Source organism: Astatotilapia calliptera, chromosome 13, assembly GCF_964374335.1.
Source record: "Astatotilapia calliptera chromosome 13, fAstCal68.1, whole genome shotgun sequence".
Taxonomy (NCBI): Eukaryota; Metazoa; Chordata; class Actinopteri; order Cichliformes; family Cichlidae; genus Astatotilapia; species Astatotilapia calliptera.
In genome coordinates this window covers 29014448-29036290 of record NC_137434.1, presented here as the reverse complement: position 1 = coordinate 29036290, position 21843 = coordinate 29014448, and the positions used below count along the sequence as shown (strand labels likewise).

Sequence of the window (21843 nt, the reverse complement as noted above, 5' to 3'; positions counted from 1 at the left end):
GTTCCACGCCAAGGTCTACTTTTCTGATCTGGGAGAAGGACTTGGTCAGTTGGGGGTTTGTGTTTTCATTGACCTTGTCTCTTCCCTGTGCTGCTGACATTTTTAGTATAACATGTGCAAATACATGTTTAGTTAAAAATAGATGGATTTCGGGAGGTTTGGGAGAAAAAGCAAGACTCACGGAAAATCCCTCTACATTGTGGAAGAAAGATTATTCTGATTCCGTGGTACCTGTCAGCTCATATTGTAAAATGTAATATATTATGCAGCAGAGATGAAACCCAGTACAGATTTAATCCTCAAGGCAAGGTCAAGAGAACACCTTTATATTCCAAGTATGTAGAGCTCTTTATCTTTTGCTTTAACATGCCAAGCAAGCTTTTTAAATTTTTTCCTAACCGTGCAGCGGCATGTCAGCTGGCCACTTAATTCACCACACTGTTTCAAAAATGACTGATCCAGCTGTGGGCTATTGGCAGAATAATTCTAACAGCAGCCATATCATCAGGTTGCCAGTCCAATCGCTGGCTGCCGCACCATGGGCCAAGAAAATCATTTAGTTAAAGGTGACCAGATTTGAGTCCCTCTGAGAGGTCTTTGATTGGATGTGAAGTGGAGGGGTGATTCATCATAGTTAATAAACGTGGTTGACAGCTCAAATCAGTGGGTGGGAGCATGTGCCAGGTCTGCCTCCCGCTGCTGCTTTATACTGCATGAAAAAATGGACAATTAACTTTTCACATACACAGCAGCAGACACCTACGCTGATTGTTATACACGGCTATGTGTGCACATCCAGTCAAGCAAGACTCGCAAGCAAAAATTGCACTGCAAAAATATAGCTTAAACTGCACAAGTTGGGAAAGATCAGTTTTCAAGAAAGAGTTGCGTGGGGCGGGGGGGTTGAAAGACTCTTTTATGCAGCGTGAACACCCTTTTTAGCCTCGTATAACAGTACACGTTAAAATAAACTTGAGCAGATGTTGCTTGCTGGAAGTGTAAATTGCATATATTTCTCTGAACCTAATACTACATGCCTAAAGATTTAGAAAAGTTCTCCACTTTTCAAATTTCACTTGGGTATTTGTATCCGTAGTGGAAGACTTGGTCTTCTCTGTCCCAATTTGGCTCTTGAACTAAAGAATTTGTCATGGTCTCCGTGCCTGCCCGGTCGGCCCCACAAGGCTACAATTGCTGTTTCTGTTCTCTCCCTCTCTGCCTGGGCGGAGCTCACTGTGGGCTCCTGCCCTTGGCCCACACACACACCTGACAACACTCACCCATCATCACCGGGAGCACTATTTGAGGCTGGAACACAGATCCTCTCGTCGCTGGATGATTGTACCCCTAACGTTAGTGTTCTCACAGCTCTTGTGCTTCATATTCGTGATTTGTGATTAGTTGGTGACCTGCCTTCTCGTCTGCCTCAGATCTCCCCCCCCCCCCCCCCCCGGGACCTGCGACCTCCCTGCTGCGGGAACGTGTGTGAGTGTGAGCGAAGAAGACGTGAGCGAGTTACCCTGTGATTCCCCCGGAGTTTTGGATCCCTTCACTGTACATATATTGCACTGGCACTGTAAATAAACTACACCTTGGAGATACCTTACCGCTCTGCGTTTGAATCCCTGTACCAGATCGTGACAGAATTAGTAAGTTTACAGAGCCCGCTGTTGTAAAGGAACGCTGTGCTCTTCATTATGAAACGCAGACTCTTTAGCAAAATAAATGCAAAAATTATTCATTTTTACAAATGTGATTAATTACCCAACCCAATGCTCAATGAGTGTAGCTAGATTCTTTTTCATAGAGGAGTCGGATACCTCTCATGGTCTATAGTCTGGCTTATTTTGACTTTCAGTCATTTAAATACTTTTAAAACTCTTCCAAAATTTAAGCCAATTTCAACCTAAATGTGTCCCCAAATCAGCGCTCACAGAGTTGCCTGCTCCTACCTTTAATATTGCGTCACTCACCATGCTCAAATACATTTAAACAATGTTTTAAATCGTTCAGGATAAAATTGATTTAATACAGTGTAGTTAATAATGATGTGTTATAATCACATTGTGTTTCGCTCAGCTGGCTGAGGCGTGACTGACCACTGGCAGGTGTGCCAAAGCTGCGGCCTTGTGTTAAGCTGCTGCTCTAAGCCCTCGGCTGCACACAGTCAACTCGCAGGATTAACTCGCCTCGGCTCCAGCCGTCAGGGCTTCCACTTGTGTCGGTGTGTCTTAATGGAATTTCATACTCTCCCAAAGCAAATGGGACTGCAATGAGCTATACCATTTCATTCTTTTATAGGAGTGGATTTGTAAAGTTATTCTGCTTCCATTGCTCGAAATCTTTGGAATGTTTGACCTCTTATGGACTTGTTTAAATCCAAGAATGGCTTTTAGGAATTATTTTAGTAATTATGCGGTGACTTTTCTTTGTTTTTATCTTTGAGGGAGGGCAGCATCACACTGTACTGTACGAAACCACTGGTGTTACTTTAGTATTTGCACTGTATGTATGTGTTTTCTCCAAAACCAGTCCAACAGTTGATTTGGAGAGGTTTAATTTGCAAACTCATTAAAAGTCACGGTCCTACTTTTTTGTTTTTCAAATCCTGAGTATTATTGTCATCTTATTCTGTTTGCATCTTGCAGTAGTTGCACTTATTAGTAGTAAGCTGGTTGTGATGATCATGCACATCTTCTCAGCTAGCTGTGAAACCTGTAGTGTAGTGATATCTTTTCTCAATAGTCTAAAGTCTCTATTTCTACTAAACTTTTTGCTTCAGAGTAGCACGGCAGTACAAATTTCCTTTCCACGCTCTGTACACATTTTCATTTCCCCATTGGTCAATTGGAAAAGGAATTTACACTCGCCCCCCTGTGATCGTGTTTGTCAACAGCCACAGCACGTCTGATTAAAGCTGTGTCTCTAACTAACAAACAGCTGTCTTTGGAGAATAATAGCTTTGCCCCTTTTCTCTCTCCTTTCTCCCTTTGTGCTTCTCCTTTTGATCACAGAACAGCAGCATCCCTGAAAAGCAAACACAGCCTTAAACAGACACACATAACCAAGAACTGAGAGTGCACCCCCCCACTCCCACGCACACACACACATGCACACAAATGTTGGGGAATGCATGCACCCGCTGGCACCCATACACACACAGACAAGCATCCAGCTGAGCTCTTGTTCTGTCTGAGTCTTTGCTCTCCATGATGTTAAATGAGGGCATTGATACATAAATTTGCATTTGTTTCATCCACAACCGTTCCTCTAACGAAAACTCCATAACTGCGTGCCCCCAATTTTCCAGGCAGTGTCAGATTCTTCCTTTCTTGACTTGTTTAATTGTCAGGCTAATGTGATTGTTTGATTTCATTTGGTTTTATGTACACCTCTTCATTTATAAGTTAGCCAAAGAGTGATCCCCACCAACACAACTGTGCACTTTGTCGATTGGTAGTATGGGTAAAAACCAGCCAATTGTTCCTTAGTCACATAGATGTCAGTCGTGGAGCTTGCTGCGATCCCTCTGAGCAGGTACAGAGCAGCATCTGGACCAGCTGTGATTACCTTGATTAAAGAGCTTCTTCTTTCTGTTGCCTGCAGATAAGAACTATACTCCCTCAGTGATGTGACAGGCTACAGTTCCTCTTTCCTTATTCTCTTCTGTAGCACACTAAGCTGTCCTAGACTTCTTCCTTTTGTAAAACCTAGCATCACAAGACGCCTGGCTCCTTTGTGCCCCTTCTTCCTACCTAGAAAACACCCTGAATGATGTGAATGCTCACTTCTGGTTCTTGTTCTCCTTTTCCCTTTGCTCTGTAAGCTTCCCTTTTATCATCTTGACCTCCCTGTGACCTTTGTGAACCCTGATGGATGTTGATTGGTGGTCCTGAATGAAGCACATCTCTTACAGAGGGTGGGGAACCTTGGAGCACCTCTGCCACTTCGGCTCTGGGCAGGGGGGGCACCCAGGGCAGGTTTTCCCAGGGCAGAGAGCCTGCTCTGGGCAGAGGGAGCCCTTCCTCCACGGAACTTCAGGATCCCAGTAGAAACAGGAGAGCTCATCCCAATTGGGCCATTCTGGGTAATGAAATAGAGTTGTGTGTGTGTTTGATCATGCATGATGTTTTCTAGAGATAAAGTAAGAGTGTTTTCAGTTTGTGATGTTAAAACACTGTGAAAATAGTAGCAGCAGCAGTCGTGGTTGCACAACTTCAGGGTTTATCTGTCATCTAATGAGGTTTCATATTTAAAAAACTAAATTTGATTGTAGTTTAAGTTTATTACGGGAGCCTGACTACATTACATCACTCTTGATTTGCCTCATTTTGCAAATTATTAAATGTCATCTTTGTGTATACCCATGAGACTACATGTTTGAATGTTTTTTTGCACTTACCACAGGGAACCATATCTAAACCAAACAAAAACTAAGATGTTCTCGGTGTCTCGTAGTTCGTATTTTTATTTAATGTAAAAATATAATAGAATATAATCAATTTTACTCTGTTATATGAGACTTAACAGATCCAAGGAAAATTGACTTTAAGATATTAATACTGATTTCATCCACACTGGTGAGTGATTATGCCAGTTATAGAATTCACTCGGGACCATATGAGAGAGGTGTCAGTCCAGTCTGTCCGTCTCTCTGCTTAGTCAGCTGTGTCAGGAAGAGCTGACATGTCCTTCGGAAGAACTTCCACAACAGATGGAAAACCCAGGAGAAGATATGGGTAGGGATGGGGAGGTGGCAGAAGCCAGTGAGAAGTGGGAGGGCTGAAAGAAGAAGAGGATGTGTCATATTTTGATATTCCCACTGTGCCATTTTGGCTTATGAATTTCCATTTTAGAGGGCAGTCAATGTCTGTGACTGCTACATTAGTTTTATGGCCTAAAACAGCTTATTGCAGGCAGCGCCAATGTATATGCGAAATATTTCATTTTGCATCAGAGCCTGCTGAAAAGTTACTTTGCTAAGAACGAATTTGCAATTCACCGCATTTTGGAGTAAATATCCACCCGGAGTGCATATGTACTCACAAATATAGCCACGTGTCATGCTAATAGATTGTCTGGCTGGACTGGAAATCATGATCATTTATTACTGACACCATCACGTGTGGGTGCACATCTGTGTGCTTGCACAACTAACCAGAGACGTACACTCACTGGCAAATACACATACCCGCTCCAAGTCTTGCTGTAGGGGGATAACGGCAACGAGCTGAATGAGGCTGAATCATGCTGAATTGTGTGTTCTGACTAAAACCTCAGGGGCAGTATGCATCTTCTCTCTCTCCTCTTTCCTCTCCTGATTTCAGCAGGACTTTTCAGTCCACTGGCTTTTATGCACGCATTAAGAGAAGTACGACATTTGAATGAGCAGTGAAGTGCTACCTGTGTCTGCATTTGAGAGCTTCCTGACTTGTTTCCTCTGTAACAGAAAAATGAATGTCTGCATGAGATGCAGAACTGCAACATCACCAGGCTGAAAGAAGTAAATGACCAGAGTGGTAACTTGTTAAGCCATGTTGAGTAATTCACGTTATTATACATAATTCACACTGTGTTACAATTTTTGCAGTGTTTAGAATTGTTTTTCAGCCTTGAGTAAAGTTTGTCTGTTTTTCCCTCTTAATCTGTGCTTCAGCATCTGACCTTAAAATACAGCCCTACAGCTAGAATCACAATGAGCTGCACCGGTCAAGTAAGCCGACACACACACATGAGAACTCTTACTTTTGTAAAGAGGTCTCAGCATAGGAGCAAACTTGGAGGAAGATGTTAACACGTAACAGTTCTGCTTGACTACAGAGTACACTGAAGGAAGCTGCTAGTTCCATGGCATTGTTCATGCTCTGCTAAAAGAGACACTATAGAGCATGGATGTCAAAGTCATTTTACATTGTGAAGACCAGTGAAACTCCCCTTTCTGTCAGTGTTTTAAGGAATTTAACTGAGGGAGCCAATGCGTGGTAACAGCATGTCTGTTTTTCTACATGGTAAATAAATCCTTGTATAGTAAATGGAAGAAATCTGTCAGCACAGCACTTTGGGACTAAACTGTGACCAATAAAAGTGTAAAATTACAGAAAAAGTAACAGCCAAAACTGTTTTGTAATAATGAAACTAAGTAAATAATAATGTTTTTGCATGATTTTTTTCCCCATTCTTTTTTTTTTTTTTTTTTTTTTTTTTTTTTTAACGATATGGACCAACTTTAAAATATAGACATTTCTATTGTAGATGGTGAAAAATCAGACTGTCATCTATTCCTTAATGACTTTTCTAAAGCCATCCCGTGAGCTGGATTGGAGTCTTTCTGGGGCCCAGTGCTGGCACCCCGACTTCAGTAGCACTAATATAACGAAATGCTCAGAAAAAAGGTGGCTCTCTGTATAAATACTTTTGTTGCATATTCAGCTATGTGTACATCAAAATAGTTCTAAAAGCTTTATGGTTGTAGTTTGTTGTTCTTATGGTGGTCAGAGGGCCCGGTGGCGCCAGTGTCCGGCAGCCTCGCCTCTGTCAGTGCGCCCCAGGGTGGCTGTGGCGACAGTGTAGCTTGCCATCACCAGTTTGTGAATGTGTGTGTGAATGGGTGGATGACTGGATGTGTAAAGCGCTTTGGGGTCCTTAGGGACTAGTAAAGCACTATATAAATACAGGCCATTTACCATTTACCATTTGTTCAGTTTGTAATGAACTTATTGAGTGGTCAGTAGTAATGGGTACTGACCAATCATGTTTAAGTGGGCTTTGGTTGCATGCCAGTAAACAATCCATGTGAAGAGCAAAAGCAGGAGAACATTTGTGATGCTACATGTGAAAACCAGGGTTTTTTGTTTGTTAAGTTTTTAAAACAAAAACTATACTTCATATATTTATCTTTGTTTATTTTCTATGGATTTTTTACATAAAGATGTCAAACTGTGTTCGTAAATGATCAAACTTTGCATTAGGGTTACAAGAAGCCATCACAATCACAATCCGCACGGCGTTATCGCGCAGGCTAAATGCACAAATGTCACCAGCATCATTAAGGAGGCAGATTTCACTGGCTGACTGGGCTGCACCCATGTGTCGTGTGTGGCCACGCTGAGTGAGGGTTTATCCTCTCATAGGCGAAAGGTTTGTTTGATGAGGATTTGGAGCCAGATCGTATGTTTTTAATGTCACGCATAAGAAACTATTCAATAAACCCCCTTTCTCAGACATAGATTTGAGAGATCTTGCGGACGGTGAAGTTAAGATAACAAACACAGGAAATATTGGAACGTCTGGTTGCTCTTGATTGGGCGATTGCTTGGCTGTTGTTTTACACAGCTGCGGTTCTCGGTCTGTGTCTATGGCTACTGGCTATTGCCTGACTATAATTTAGCTTTTTCATACATTTCTACGTTTTTGTAAACACTGATCAGTGCATGGGACAGGAAGTCTTGGCCCATATATCTGGTGAGAACAGCAGAAGCTCTAAAATATCGGGCTGCATGCCCAGAGTCATCAAACAATAGATGATGTGTTCCCCGACTGAAGATGATGTAAATGTATGTACATTTCTTAACTGTGTCTCACAGCTTTGTAGCACTTTCAAATGGGCACAACTGCTCCATCTCATTCTTTAGACACTTTTACTTTGACAAAGTGTCTCAGAGAGACGTGTATGCAAAGGTTTATACTCTCTCTGTGTGTGTGTGTGTGTGTGTGTGTGTGTGTGTGTGTGTGTGTGAGAGACAGACAGAGTGAGTATTTATGTCTGTGCATCCTCAGGGATGCTGGTGTTCAGATTAATTAAAAACTTCAATCCCTCTGTTCTCTGACAGGAATATGGATGCGGCTGAGGGCTTAACTGTAAATACCGTTTCTCCAAAATTGTCATTTAAAAAGATTCATCATCTCAGGTAATAATTGTCGTTTATGGTCCTGCAGCGAGGATTTGAAAAGGAGAAATAAACGGACTTTGTGAACTGACTTTTCATTTCTCCTGTAAGACACAGTTGTTTCAAGTCAAACATGACTTGGTTACTTTAGTTTTAATTTTTATACATGCCTTTGACAAAGAAGGCCGTACTGTGTAAACTGTCCCTCCATTTCATCATTAGTCTTTGAAAAATGGATTAATGAGGTATAACGGCTTAAAGAAATTAAATGACAAAGAAGAAATTAAGCAACAAAAAAAGCATGGTAAAAAAATAGATTAAACATAAATATTGCCCTCAGTAAGACAGCTGGGTATGTTAGCCCAAGGGAGACCAGCTGCTCTGATATCAAACATTAAAAGATTATCATTAAAAATGTATGTCAGACAACCTTAAATGTCACAATCAGGCCTGCCATTAGATTAGATCAGCTCAGAGTTCAAAAGTGTCACCTCAGTGAAGACTTTCTAACCACACCACACTTTTAACTGAATGTGAAAAGGTGGTTTAGTGATGCAACCATTTGGATGCATGACACCAGTGTTTCACTGCATCAACCACCTTGAGGATTTCTTTCTTGTCCCCAAATGCTGTCATGTGAAGAGCAGCCAAGTGTCAGATTCAAAACACAGCCGTCGGCTAGCAACTTCACTCTGGGCCTTTTTGTTCTTGTTCTTTTCAGGCAGGTCAGAATGCTTATGCTGCGAACTGTTCAACTTCACCGAAAGCAATATGAGAGGGTTTCTTTTGCAAAAAAACACATCACCAAAAGAGGTTGAGTTGTGCAGTTCCCAGGGAGGAAGAAGGAGAAAGAAGGTGAGAGGAGAAAGTTGGAAAAGTCGAGTGTTAGTTCACAGTGTAGTCACAAATAACAAGCCCAGAGACTTTTAATAATTCTTGAAGCAGTTTTAGACATTCTCGCTGGTATATGAGTCCAATTTTGAGAAAGTGGCTCTCAACATCAGTCTATTCTTTCAGTGGTTTAAGCTCGACTTTCAGTCAGTTTCAGACAACTTGAAGTGTTTAACATTGCAGTGTTTTACCTTGACTTTGTGATTGGAGCAATGATCACCACTCTCTCTAATACAGTGCTATCCTTTTCCTCAAGTTTTGAAAAACAAAACACTGATTTGTGTGAGCACACTAGGGGAATTTTTCACGATCCTCTCTACCACACAGAACACACTGTCATCATCTTGTAGCTTTGTCGTCTCGGGAGATTTGTCCACCGGCGCGCACTCTTTAGGATGAGCTATTATCATTTAACGAGAAAGCCTAAAATCTCCTCCCAAACCAATGAGTCATAACTGTCTGAAAGAGAGAGCTTATTTTAAATCAGCGTTCTTACTCAGAGGAGCTTACGATGGGCCACGCCCAGAGTGTTTATCCTCTGGTTCCATTCTTACAGACTTTGCACAGTTTTTATAGCCTTAATATAAATACTGATGATTAATTAGAAACAGAGCTCCAAGGTAAATCTATTGTTTTGCTGTGTAATGGTGTTAAATGCTTGAGATTAGCATATGAGCAAACTTATTGCACATTCCAAGAAAATACACTCTGTATAAAACAAATGCGTAAGGGAAAGGAAAAAAATGCATCTTTTAATGTGGATGTTGTGTCATATTAAACGTTTTCCTAAATAATTGCTGTAATGTAAACGTCTGTTTCGACTGAGATGCCCACTGTCAAAATATCAGGTACAATTCAGTATATGATATATTGTGAATTTGAGAATTTAATCAAACAACCTGAAAAAGGCCAACTAAGATTAACTCGAATTAAAGAGCAAGAAACCAATATGACAACACTGTGAACCACACCCAGACCTTATTCACATGTTAATGTTGTCACAGTTTTGATCATTTCTGATCGTCAGTAAAACAGTTTTGACATTGCTCTGGCCAGTGGGTGTAAGATTACAGCTAATGAAAAGAGCCAAGCAAGATGCTAAATCTGAGGATTATAACCTCATAAAATTAAATACTGGGTTAGTTGATCAATTGTCAAGTCGTACATATTACAGGTTACATCTTTTAACCTGCAAGAGAAACTGTGGTGTGCCTGAGGCATTTTGCCATCGGCGTTTTGAGTTAGGACCACGTTTGAGGAGGCAGAGCAATAATTTCAGAAAGCTGATTGACCAGAAGCAGCATCTAGCCGTGTTCTTGCATATTCATACCGGTGCAGGTTTTGAGTTACAAGCGCACTTGTTGCCAAACATAATGGTCTGAATGTCAGATCAGTTTATTTCATATCCAAATAATTTTTAAAAATCCAGTTTGTTTTGAAAAAATACATGTTGTCAATTCATCCAGTGAAATAAAGTGGTCAGTGTGAATGGCAGTATAAGAGTAGGTGAAAAAAAAAGCGTATAGTATTGGCATGGAGTTTGAAAAGGACTTACGTCTGAGTTTTCATGTTTACATGTTCTGTTTATATAAAAGAGGCCAACTTTCTTACATATGAAGACAAATCACATGTCGAGCCTCACAGGATGTTACAAATTTACATCAAATCAAAATAACATGTGTTTGGATAAAGTCTGTAGTTGTATCCAAGCATCTGGCCTGAGTAAAAGATAGTTAGTTCTCTTCCTGCTTGTTTATTTGATGCAAAAATGATTGAATATAAAGATGAGCAATTCATCAGGCAGAGTCCGCGGCTACAGGAAGATAAATACCCAACTGTTGGAACAGTGCATATTTAAAGAGGTTTGAGAAAACCAACAAACCCACAAACTTCATTAGGCGAAATTACAAAACAGGGCTGGGTCAGTTACATGACATTATAATGTGGTGTTTACTAAAGATCTTCTTCAGCTCCTCTGCTCGCCCGCCCCCTCTTGTGTTATTTGCTCAAGTAGAGCAGCACAGGTCACTGAGCGTGTTGTGAGCCCCGAAGGTAACCGTGGCAGTCAGCTAACCAGGAGGGAGCGAGATACCCACCACCACCCCCACAGGTTACTGGCACCGAGCCTCAAAGACCTCGCAAAATGTCACATGCACTGCCCTTCCTTCGCGTTCGGACTCAGAGTTGCGCTGAAGCACGCGTGTGTACTTTGTGCACATGAACGCTAAAAGAGACTATAATGGTAAAAAGCATTCCAGGACAGCTTGAAATAAAGCACACAAAGTATTATGAGAATTAGAGCTGGCATGACCGTACCACCTTAAGGGAACGGAGGGTGATGTTTGTGCATGTGTGTTGATGCTGCCGTTATTCATAAATTGAGACAGACATGGTGTGAGTGGTTTTAAGGTCAAATGAGATAGCAAACAGTGAAGCTTGCCGACCCCGGGTCAAATCACTGGAGGCTGTCAGACAAGAAAACTTGCTGAGTGAAATTAGTTTTTCAGAAGTCTGAATCATGTTATTTTGAAATAAAAAGAGAAGTATTATCCTGCTGATTTGTTCTAATAAACATGGAGATAAAGAAAGTGGCAAATGGACACAGACATGGGGGAGAAGAGGCGCTGAAAAAGACAGATGCCTGCTGTCCCTGCCATGTCTGTCATTGTGTCTGTCATGTGAGCGCTCTGCTGTGGTCACTCGCAACTTGTACTTCATCCATTATTCACAGCTTTGCATTGCCTGAGAGCAGGGTACTTATCACCGTCCAGCCAGAGGGAGGGAGAGGTGAAAGGGACATACTGTGCAATTGGACCAGCATGAGAGTTGCACAGCCAAACGTGCTAATGTGCATCATGGGCGTGTGTGTGTGCAGGTGTTTGTGTGTCTGTGTGTGAGCACGGAGTTGGCCTTGTTTTGTGCACTGCAGAGAGAAAGACGTCCTGATGGGTAATTCACAATACTCCGCTGTCGTGCCTGTGGAGCATACCCGTTTAAATCACTGAGGTTGGCACGCCGCACACACGTACATACATTCCCACCAGATTGCTGCCTCTGCTTCATTTTGTGGACTGAAGAATGAGTGGGGGCATTTCCTTCCCACTGATATCAGTATGCCGTGTCAACGGAAAGCCTGTGGTGGTGGTTCAGACCCTGGCGGGCACTTTGACGTGGCTTTGCAGAGCTATTTTGGCTTTCCACATTGTGCTCTTGAGAACAAGCTGATGGTAAGTTAGGGGCTGGGCATTTTGTTTAGAAGCGATGGCATTGTAGCTAATACTGATCTGAGAAGATTAATGATTTTCTTTTATGGTGTAAAACACAAAAAGTACTACTTCCATACTGACACTACACTTGCCAGGGAAGAGCATAACTTATTACTATTTTTGTGTATGCTTTACAAAAGGAACGGTTAATTTTGTCTTTAGTGAAACAATTTAACTGCATCAGTTCAGACAGATGAAAGACCAGAGTTTGGCAATCTAAATCGTTCATTCAGAAAGCCAAAGGTTAATAACAGGTGGTCAAAGATAGGATTCAGAAATCAGGCCAAATCACCCATCTTTCCATTTTCTTCTTAACCCTGACCGTGTTGAGGGGCAGCCTGATTTAGACTTCTGTGGGGAATCTTTGTAAATCCTTCAATGTAACCTATGGCTGACGTTGTTGCATTCATGCTTGTGCTGGTGCGTTACTTGTGAAGTACCATGTGATTGTGTAGTAGCTACGTTTCTTGGGATGTGCACGTCAGCTTACATCGTAGGTTAGAGTCTGGGGTTCAGAGGTGTTTACTGTTATGTCGTAGGTTATGACATAGATGCCTCACTGAAACATACACTGGGTGTGAGCAGAGAAGCCCAGGCTGTTCTCTCCAGTCACCTCATCTGGGGTAAACGGGGTAATCTAAAAGTTGGCTATTAAGGAGAAATCAGTTAAAAGAATGTGGGAGATACAGGAAAAATGAACGAGCTGAGAAATGACCAAAATGTGGAAACTTGTTGAAAAATGACACAAATGAATCTGGCTCATTAGATGAGAATTACTTTTGGTAAATGTACTGAATGAAGTAGGTGGAAAATAGACAAAGTGCAGACAGGAATAGAGATTAGTGGTTACAACATAAAACTGGAAATGACTTCATGAATAAACATAACCTAAATCTGTAACAAGTCACCTACGTACTGAGCAGCTGGGGGGAAAATAATAAATAATCAGTGTTTACACACTCGTGTTAGTTTATATGGAAGGTATGTGGTAAGTAGTTTGTATGGGGGGTGGAGAAGTCTTCTGTAGACTGGTCTCCATCTTAGAGGGGTGGAGAATATAATAAAGTTCAAAGATGTATGTCCTCAGTATTGGTTAGCTGATACCTGCGTGTCAACACCATATTGCAAACATGCATCTCAGGTTTTCTACTGTAGTGCAGAAGCGTAATTAAGTAATGGATTTAGTAATGCAGTTTAAAAAGAAAACCACAACTCTGTAATACTTTTGCTGTCTTATAACAGGCAGCATTGTAATGAGCCAAATATTCCCTGTTCCATAAAACACAACTTCAATTTGAACGTCAGGTGAGATTACAGCCATTTGACTAAAGCATTTGGGGCATTTTCTCACCTGTGCTGTATAGTCTGTTTAGATTGGACTTCCTCTTGGCGTGGTTCATTCATTTGTACGGACCAAAGTAGCCACATCACGACACTTTGGAGGAATTGGTCCTGGTCTGGTTCCAGATTAACACCAGAGCTGTTTATTTATTTCGGAGAACAGGATCAAGCCTTGATATGATCAAACTAGCAGGTATACGGGAAAGTCTGCAGGTAGTTTTTTTTTTTTTTTTTTTTTTTTTTTTTTAAACTCTGCTTCACAGAGACAATGTAAAGACAAAAATACATGTTTAATTGAAAATACTGGCTTTATGTTGGTTTGGAATATAAAGTCCCAAGAAAGGCTGAAGTTGACTTCAAAAGATCTGGTATTGACTTGGAAATGGGTTGAAAATGTGTCTTTAAAAGCTGTCATGGAAACGTTACTTTTATGTACTTCAAAACTTGTTTGTGTCACCTTAAATATTAGATTGTATGAAAACTTCTAACACTTAAACAAATAAAAAATAAATGTAAATACACACATGCACACAAAATCCTACAAGATATGACAACTTACCATCACAGCAAATCAAATGAAGTGTATTTAATTATGGAGAAACACATGACGGGAGCAGGATTCTTGTGCCAGTTTGCTGCAGGCCAGAATGAGCTTTTAGAGTGCGGGAAAATGGAGGAGATAATGATGTAAATATTGGACCTCTGGACCCACTGTGTGTTCATTCTGCAGTAAAAACTTTGGCCGTGCTCGTTGGAGTAATTTTCTGGTTTGATTTGGATTTCTAAACCTGGCTGCATGTTGACATATGAATGTCATAACAGAATTTGCTTTCCTTGGCAGCACTGGGGTCTGTGCGGCCTCATAATGTAAATCAAACACAGGGTTTTTATGCCGTCAGAATTGAGTCCGCTGAGTTGTCGGGTATTTTTAAAGCAGTGGTTGATTTGTATTGGTCAAAGTCATGGGCCATGGTTGTAATTTGTGGCTTTCATGAAGCGGTGAGGTTTTACTGCTAAGATTTCAACAGACCCACATTATATCAACATACACCGCCACCACCATTTAATAAATTAGCCAGAGATATGGAAGAAAAAGGACTCAGGAACAAAGTCCTTCTTTCTCACTGTTATTTTAACCTTCTACTGCTTTTTAAAATGAAATACTGTAACAATTTATATACACTTTATATTATTAGCAAATTTATAGTGTGTTTTTCAAGCACATAAATATTAACCCACGTATCTATTCTTCTCCAATAAGTATGCTATATTATCTATATAAATAAATAAGCACCTGGTCTGTTTTTACCTGATTTGAAAAAAACTTGCCTTGTTACATTTACTTATTCAGATGACGGGTGAGCGCTGATTTGTGTGCGTAGGTGTCTGTATCTACTTGCCAGAGACTTGAAGCAGTTGTGCTAATGAGTGTATATACAAGCTCTGTGTGTGTGTGTGTGTGTGTGTGTGTGTGTGTGTGTGTGTGTTTAGGTCTGTGTGTAGTTGAATTTGCCAGCGACTTGTTTTGGAATTGCCCTGCAGTGTATTTCATGGGAAATTCAAGTTATCGAGTTTTAGAGAGTTAAAGTCAAGAGTTGGATTTGCCGTGCAGCTTTGTGTGTGTGTGTGAGCGAGAGTAAGACGGTGTGAGACAGTGTGTGTGTGTGAGTTAAAGAAAGGGACAGAAAGATCAAGCCAGCAAGCGTAGGCTGTGTGCTTAAACTTGAGAGATTTACATGCAAAGCGCCGGTGCTCCTGCATCTTAACTTGGGGAAGTGAAGGTTGAAATGTACTCGGTGCAAATGCGCTTACGACTGGCAAGGAAACCAATTTCATTTACAAGTGGGAACTCAAAATAATGTATTCCCACACTCAACCACGCTCCATCTTAAGATGTTTGACTTGTTTTCCTGACTAAAGATTTACACCCTGGAATAACCAGGCCACGATACGATAAGTTAATTCATCCGCAGCTGTTTGGCTCATGCACTTTCAGACGGAATTAGCCGCCTGTGTGCATACTTACCACTGAATTAAACAGTAAAGTCACTCAGCTGGTAAAGCAATGTTTTTGCTAATATTTCCATTGAGGTAAACCACTTTAGCCTCACTAGCAGTGGAGTTATGGAAATCAGATGAGGCGGGCGAAGTAACGGCTCGTGCAGTGAGTAAATGAGTGTGGAAGTATGCATTAATGCAGTAGTTCATTTGTTGGTCAAGAGCAAATTTGATCCCGATGGAGCCTGAGGTCATTTTAGCAATTTTGCTTCACACTCACAAGGGACAAGAACCCTTTAATTCAATAACTTTCAAGGCCTCTTCGCTTTGCAGATTAAGGTGAAATGTGCATGAGACTTAAGGGGCAGAACTATGGATGTGAAACTTAAATATGTTTTCCATGCCCTCCAGTCAGCTTTTAAACCCGGTATATTGTACTCAGTAGTTTAATACTTCACATTAGATAAATGTAATCTGTCTAATCTGCCACCGAACAGAAAGGAATTATTTATTTATTTATTTAATCTTATTTTTTTGAGCCACAAGTTTAAGTATTTGAGTTAATCAAGCTTGGTTGCAAAGTGCAATGTACAAGTCACTAACTATTTAAATAGCACCTTTGATGTTACCATGCTTTGATGTATCTCAGCAATCTACATCATTTGTTATATAATTGCATTAAAAGTAGTCCAAAAGAAGATCAGATCAAGGTTAGTGATTCTTATTAGCAGAGTTGAGATCTAGCGAAAAGGGATCAGCCACAGCGCCCACAGCTGTCACCACTGTCAGTCACTGAAACAACATTTCTAGCTTTAAACCTTATTTTTAACCCAAGGAGATATAACAAAAAATGTTTTTTTATAATACTTTTTAGTTCTGCATTTTGGGAATGGACTCACTTTTGGAGCCATCCCCAAATGCCCACAAGAGAACTACACTGTATGTGTGGACTTAATTTCTTAAATCTGGAAGTTGCTGCTTCATTTTAGTTTATTCACAAACAAAGATATTAAGCTGCTTTAGTTGTATGAAACACACTGGTGGATGGAAACGGTTGATAATATGGCTTAACTTGTTTCTTGCTAGTAACTGTCCGGTTGTTCAGTGATGACGCGACGAATCCTACTTCCGGGTCTAAAGTAGTCTGCGTTTAATATGGCTTTAGTGTTGTTAACATGTTTAATGTTATATATTTTCTTCTATTTGATCTCAAAAAGCTCCTAAAACAGTCAGTGATCACCGTTGACCTCCCTCGGCTTTTATTACCGGTAATCATTTATTTAAGCTCAGTTTTTAAAACCTTAGGATGTAACTACAGCCCAGCCCATGCAGCAGTATATGAATGACTAACCTCGTATTGTGGATGGATTATCTCAGTTGTTCTCCTGGCTGAAGTTTGGTCCTTTTACAGCATCCTGCCATGCGATTACATTTGTCCCTGACCACCGAGAACACTCACGTTAACTTTTATCGAGTGGAAAAAAAGTTAGCTTGTTTATATTATGCTAACATAGCTGTGTCGCTAGCAGTCACGTAGCACATCATTATATACCAGCTAGCCCAACTTCAGTAACCCTACAAACGTCACTGCTGTTTAGTTTTCTGTCTTCATTTATGCTGGAAGTGATAGCAGAGCTGTACGTTTTAATTTGTTTCCAAAACCCCGCAGTCAGGACATGCTATATTGTATTTAGATTGAAGCTAGCGAGCTAACTCCCTGCTAACTTCTAACGCCGTTAAATGTCATAAATTCCGTTTTCATGGATGCCTGGATGTTAAACTCAATTGTTACACCTGGTAGAGCAGAACGCTGATCATTTTATTAAAGATGAAAGACTTTAGACAGTTTTTCAACTCTCAGTAATGCCATAGTGATCGTTTGATATATGGACCTGCAGCGGAGTTTAGGCCCAGACACGGCTAGTGACGTCAGACTGAACAACCGGGTTGCTTGTTGATCAGGTTGCATTATAAATGACTCTGCAGGTTTGCTCGTGTCTTATTTTTCATGTTACCTGGGTGAAATCTCCACTGTGGTGATGCCTGTTAGCTGTCCGCTGTGTGCCTGACAGACGGATAAACAAACTGGAGCTTGACCATAGATTACACCTGTCATGATGAAACCGTCATCATTGTTTTTCTTGTGGGGTGGGGGAATTTGTGGGTTGGGGAGTGGTGGCGGTAGCTTGAAATCAATTTTGAAAAAGAAAAAAAACCTGTTTGTAAATACATTTAACTCTGGCCTTCTTTAAGCCTTCTATTTTTATTTGCAGTTCCGAGTGAAACAATAATTCTGTTGTTGTTTTTTGTTGTTTTTTATCAAGCGTGGATCGCTCATAAAAAACCAAAAAGGGGGGGAAAAATATGACACATGAACTTCCTGTAATTGCAATGCAGATTTGTCAGTAAACACATTCACACTGCAGTGATTTACATTAGTTTAGTGTTGCAGCTGTTTCTTCCTTCTAAGACATCTGTTTTGTTTTTCTTTTTAAGAAGTATGATGTGTTTATGTCAGCTGCATTTTGTTTCATTTTTGTAACTGAATACCGAATGATCCCAAATGTCTGACATGCAAGCGAGCAGCACAGATTCACTGGTTTGGATGAACATTAATGTAAAATTTACAATCCTGGATGATATATATTATATATTTTCACTCTTAACGACAAGCTCATTTGCCTTTTTGTTAAAGGCTTTGTAAATGAATAACACACCTTTTAGATCTCCTAAGTATCTGCCCACTTTTCTCTTTCTCAGCTGATTCTTTCTTTTCTCCTCTTCTAAACTCTGCTCTCTTTCCTTCCTTTTTATCCCTGTCTCCTCTCTCCTTCCCCTCAGTCCCCCTCTCTCCTCCTCTCTGCTTTTGTGCCATGTTGTAGTTGGGATTACGTGCTCAAGCTGCCAGTTATGCTCAGCTTGCCTGCGCTCTGCTCCCTGGCCTACGTTGTATTAACGTAAAGAACTGAATGAAGTGGACGAAGGTCTGAAACTGTTTCTTATTACCGTTAGGCTCCAGGAAGGTAATGAATATGGGGATTTGGTTGTAGAATAGCTGTTGCCTCAAGGGTAAAGAGGGCATTTGTTTTGTTTTTGCATATGCACACGTTTCATTTCTTGATTGATTTTTTTTTTTTTTTCCCTGGGGGGGATATTTCATTGAATGTCTTACATTTTTTTCCTTTTATTTTTTTGCAGTTTTACTGAAATCCCGAGCCAAATCCATTCCACTAAGGCAAACAGACTCTGAAAGTCTCCCCAGTGTGTCTTTAAGGGCTTAGTATGGAAGGCCATCATTTCTAAACCATAAATCAAGATGTGGAGAACAGATGTGACTCGGCCTGACTCGGCATGGCCACGCTGCTAATCTTATTGTCTACACAGAAGATCATATAGCGGCTCATGTAGCATACAGACATAGGTGACGTTAATTACAGATAGCTAGCGTAAAATCTCGGAGGACCAATTATCTGCATAGGCGAGACGCTGATTTTGTGCCTCTTTTTTTGGACACATGAAGAAGAACACAAGGGTACTAGTGCTCATCTGAGCCTTTTTTCCCCTGCAAAGGCATCTGCAGTCCTACCATTACCCAACTGCTGTTATCCTGTCAGAAGAAATGCAGTCACTCACCACAGACATGTAATGCCGTTTATGATTAATGAAAAGTGAGATCCAGAAAAACAAGTAGCAGCTGCACGTTATAGAGATTGAATTTAACGTCGGCTGGAATGGGGAGTGGGAGGTGGTGAAATAGATTATGCGGAGGAATTTAGTTGCCAAAACAAAAAAGTAACTGCACCCCTGTGGCACCACTGTGGGCTCGGCTCACATTTAAATTCTCTTATCAGAAGTTGAACTTTTTTACTCAGGTGAACACAATTTTTAAGCTAATATATGTATACAAAGCCAGCTTAAAAAAAATACATATTGATGACATAACCTGGCTCTCAGGTTTTATTCATGCATTCAGCTGTTCTGTCGCACACCCTCTCAGTCATTCTCTACTTAATGGTATCTACGGATGATTCTGCTTTTTCAATATGAGCATGTGAGCCCACACAGAAACAATGTTGTGGTGTCACACCTCAGGAAAATGAGAATCAGACAGAATACATTATAGTGGATGTAGCACAAAGGAAGCAGATTGAGAGGAAATAGAGGCAGACTTGGCAGACAACATGTGGACATTACTGCTGAGGTAGTAGTAGCCAAATTAAGGTTGTAAATGCATACTGAGAGCCAGAGAGAGATGCAGAGACCAACAGGAAGAAAGAGTGAATTAGAGAAGACACCGATGAGAAGTGAGGCAGTGTCCTGCCTGACCTCCCGCCCACCCCTTGCTGCTCCAATTATCAGCTATTTTGATTGGTCTTGGAGAGAGGGAGGCCAATTAGAGAAGCTCTCTGCAGGGAGTCTTTTACACCATAAGTAAGTCACGCAAGCATTATGCACATTTTTGAACTTGAACAAAAGAAAATCAAAAAGATAAAAAACAAAACTGGTGATGTTGCAAAAGTGTTTGAAATGCTGAAGTGCAAAGTGCTTGTATTGATGAGGAGATTGGAACTGACTAAAAAAATATGTTTATGATTATATAATGACATGAGGAAGAACTGACCTTACTTACAAACAAATAAATGATTATTATTTATACTATTAGAAGCCCAGTGAGTCCTTGCCTTCATTTGTTTGATGGCATATAAAATTTGTCTTCTTTTTCCTTTATATTTATCTATAGAGCTGAATGTACAACAGTTGTAAGACAGATTATATATTTATTTCTTTGTCTAACTCGCACATGAGTCAGTTCATGCAGATGTGGCCAGTTGTTTTATGCTAGGCTTCATTTCTGCTAACGCGAGCGGCTGAACTTCCGGTGCCTTTTTTCTGCACTTCTGTTATAAATAATGTAATACGGCCTATACTGTACAGCAGCCAATTCATTTAGTCTAGTGAAACTCTTGTAGTACAGAGTAGTCGGCATTGTTGTTGGTCGTTCATGCATGCACTTGCTTGCTAACCGAGGTTGTTAGCGTTAGCTGATAGCTTAGTATTCCTCTGTAGTTTTCCGCTTCTGACTGGCTCTTTAATACTTCCTGTGGTCTGAACATTAACAATAAATATTTGTAAAGGCCACTCAGTGGGCACAAATATTTGAATGGTCCCTTAATTCTCATTTTGCTTGTTTTGATCCAGAGCAACATTGCACTAGAGTTATACAGTAAGTGCAAAGGGTTCCTCTTTTCCCTTTAAATGGAAAACATAAACATTATGTTTTGTGTTTTCTGTGGCAGAACGATTGATCCAATAAAAATTCTTGTTGCCTTTTAGGTGAATTGTGATGCTGGTGGAGATATTGAAAGTGAGAGGAGTCTGTCTGTGAAATGAAGTTAAAAGCAACAGATTGAGGCTGGGAGTGTGTTATTGCTTTCGTGCTTTCCTCTTGCTGGAATAATCTGTTTAGTTGCTGACACTTCGATCTAATAAGCACGCTGATTGACGGACGGAGAGGAGCACATTTACACTCCGGCTGTGTGGGGAGAGCAGCGTGAATCAAGAGAAAACATGCAATCTAAAAGATAGATTCAAACGCATAAAACACACTAACGTGGATGCTTAGACACATAAATCTGCACACAGGCGTTTGCAATCATGCACACGCCTCTGACTTAAATGTCAATTGAAGTTGGAATTGCTGTGGATTTCCCCACAGGCTCTGTGGCAGGAATCATTTGTGTACATTATATCTTCAGCTCACAGGTAAAGAGGTGGTCTAATGCAATGTTTGCATACTGTTTGTCTTCTCCTGTCTGAAAATATATTTCACTCATTTCCATGTAACTGACTTTGTCTTTAAGAAAAGAGAAAGAGAACCCCTGCGATGTGTTTGCCATGGTAACGCAGATAAGATTCAGATTTTATTAGCATACAAATTTCATGTTCAGTGTAGCGCCTTAAAACATGCTAGGACAGTGTCCTGTGAAGGATCTTACTGGGACACGGGAATTATGGATATGATGTGATAATGGTAACATTTAGAACATAAAGGTACACTGCTGGAAGTCACATGATTTAATGTGGTGCACTTATTTGACTCATTGTTTGAGTCACTGTGAGTCACAGAGAATTACAGTTCAATGGCTTTTCTTTCAGCCAGCATTGCATTTAAGTAATTAAGCACTTGGTGGTATATGATTAGACCAGCTTTCCTTCACTTCGGGAGATTTGGATGTAAGTTTTAAAATTAGTTTCTGTTGCTTTCTTGGTACCAAGGAGAACAAGACAACCACGAGTCTTTACAGGTTGTGTGATCACCTCAATTCTGGGCTATCCACTATCCACTCACTGGCAGAATTTTTATAGACAAATATTTTTTCATTGCTTTACCCAGAAAGGCTACTTTCTAATGTGTTGCCCAGCGTCTTGATCGTCATATGACTACAAACACAGATACACAT

At 40.6% G+C, this 21843-nt stretch overlaps 1 protein-coding gene across 2 annotated transcripts in view; it reads left to right on the top strand.

Annotated features, from left to right (window-relative positions):
• gfra1a (gdnf family receptor alpha 1a) overlaps window positions 1-21843 on the top strand; it is a 100520-nt gene that overhangs the window by 14369 nt on the left and 64308 nt on the right. Inside the window, exon 4 of one of the 2 annotated variants that reach the window (XM_026189506.2) lies at window positions 3917-4087. The exons of the other annotated variant lie outside the window; for it this stretch is intronic. Coding sequence (XP_026045291.1) covers window positions 3917-4087 — 171 coding nt within the window. The remainder of the gene's footprint in view (window positions 1-3916; window positions 4088-21843) is intronic. 2 annotated transcript variants of the gene reach the window in all.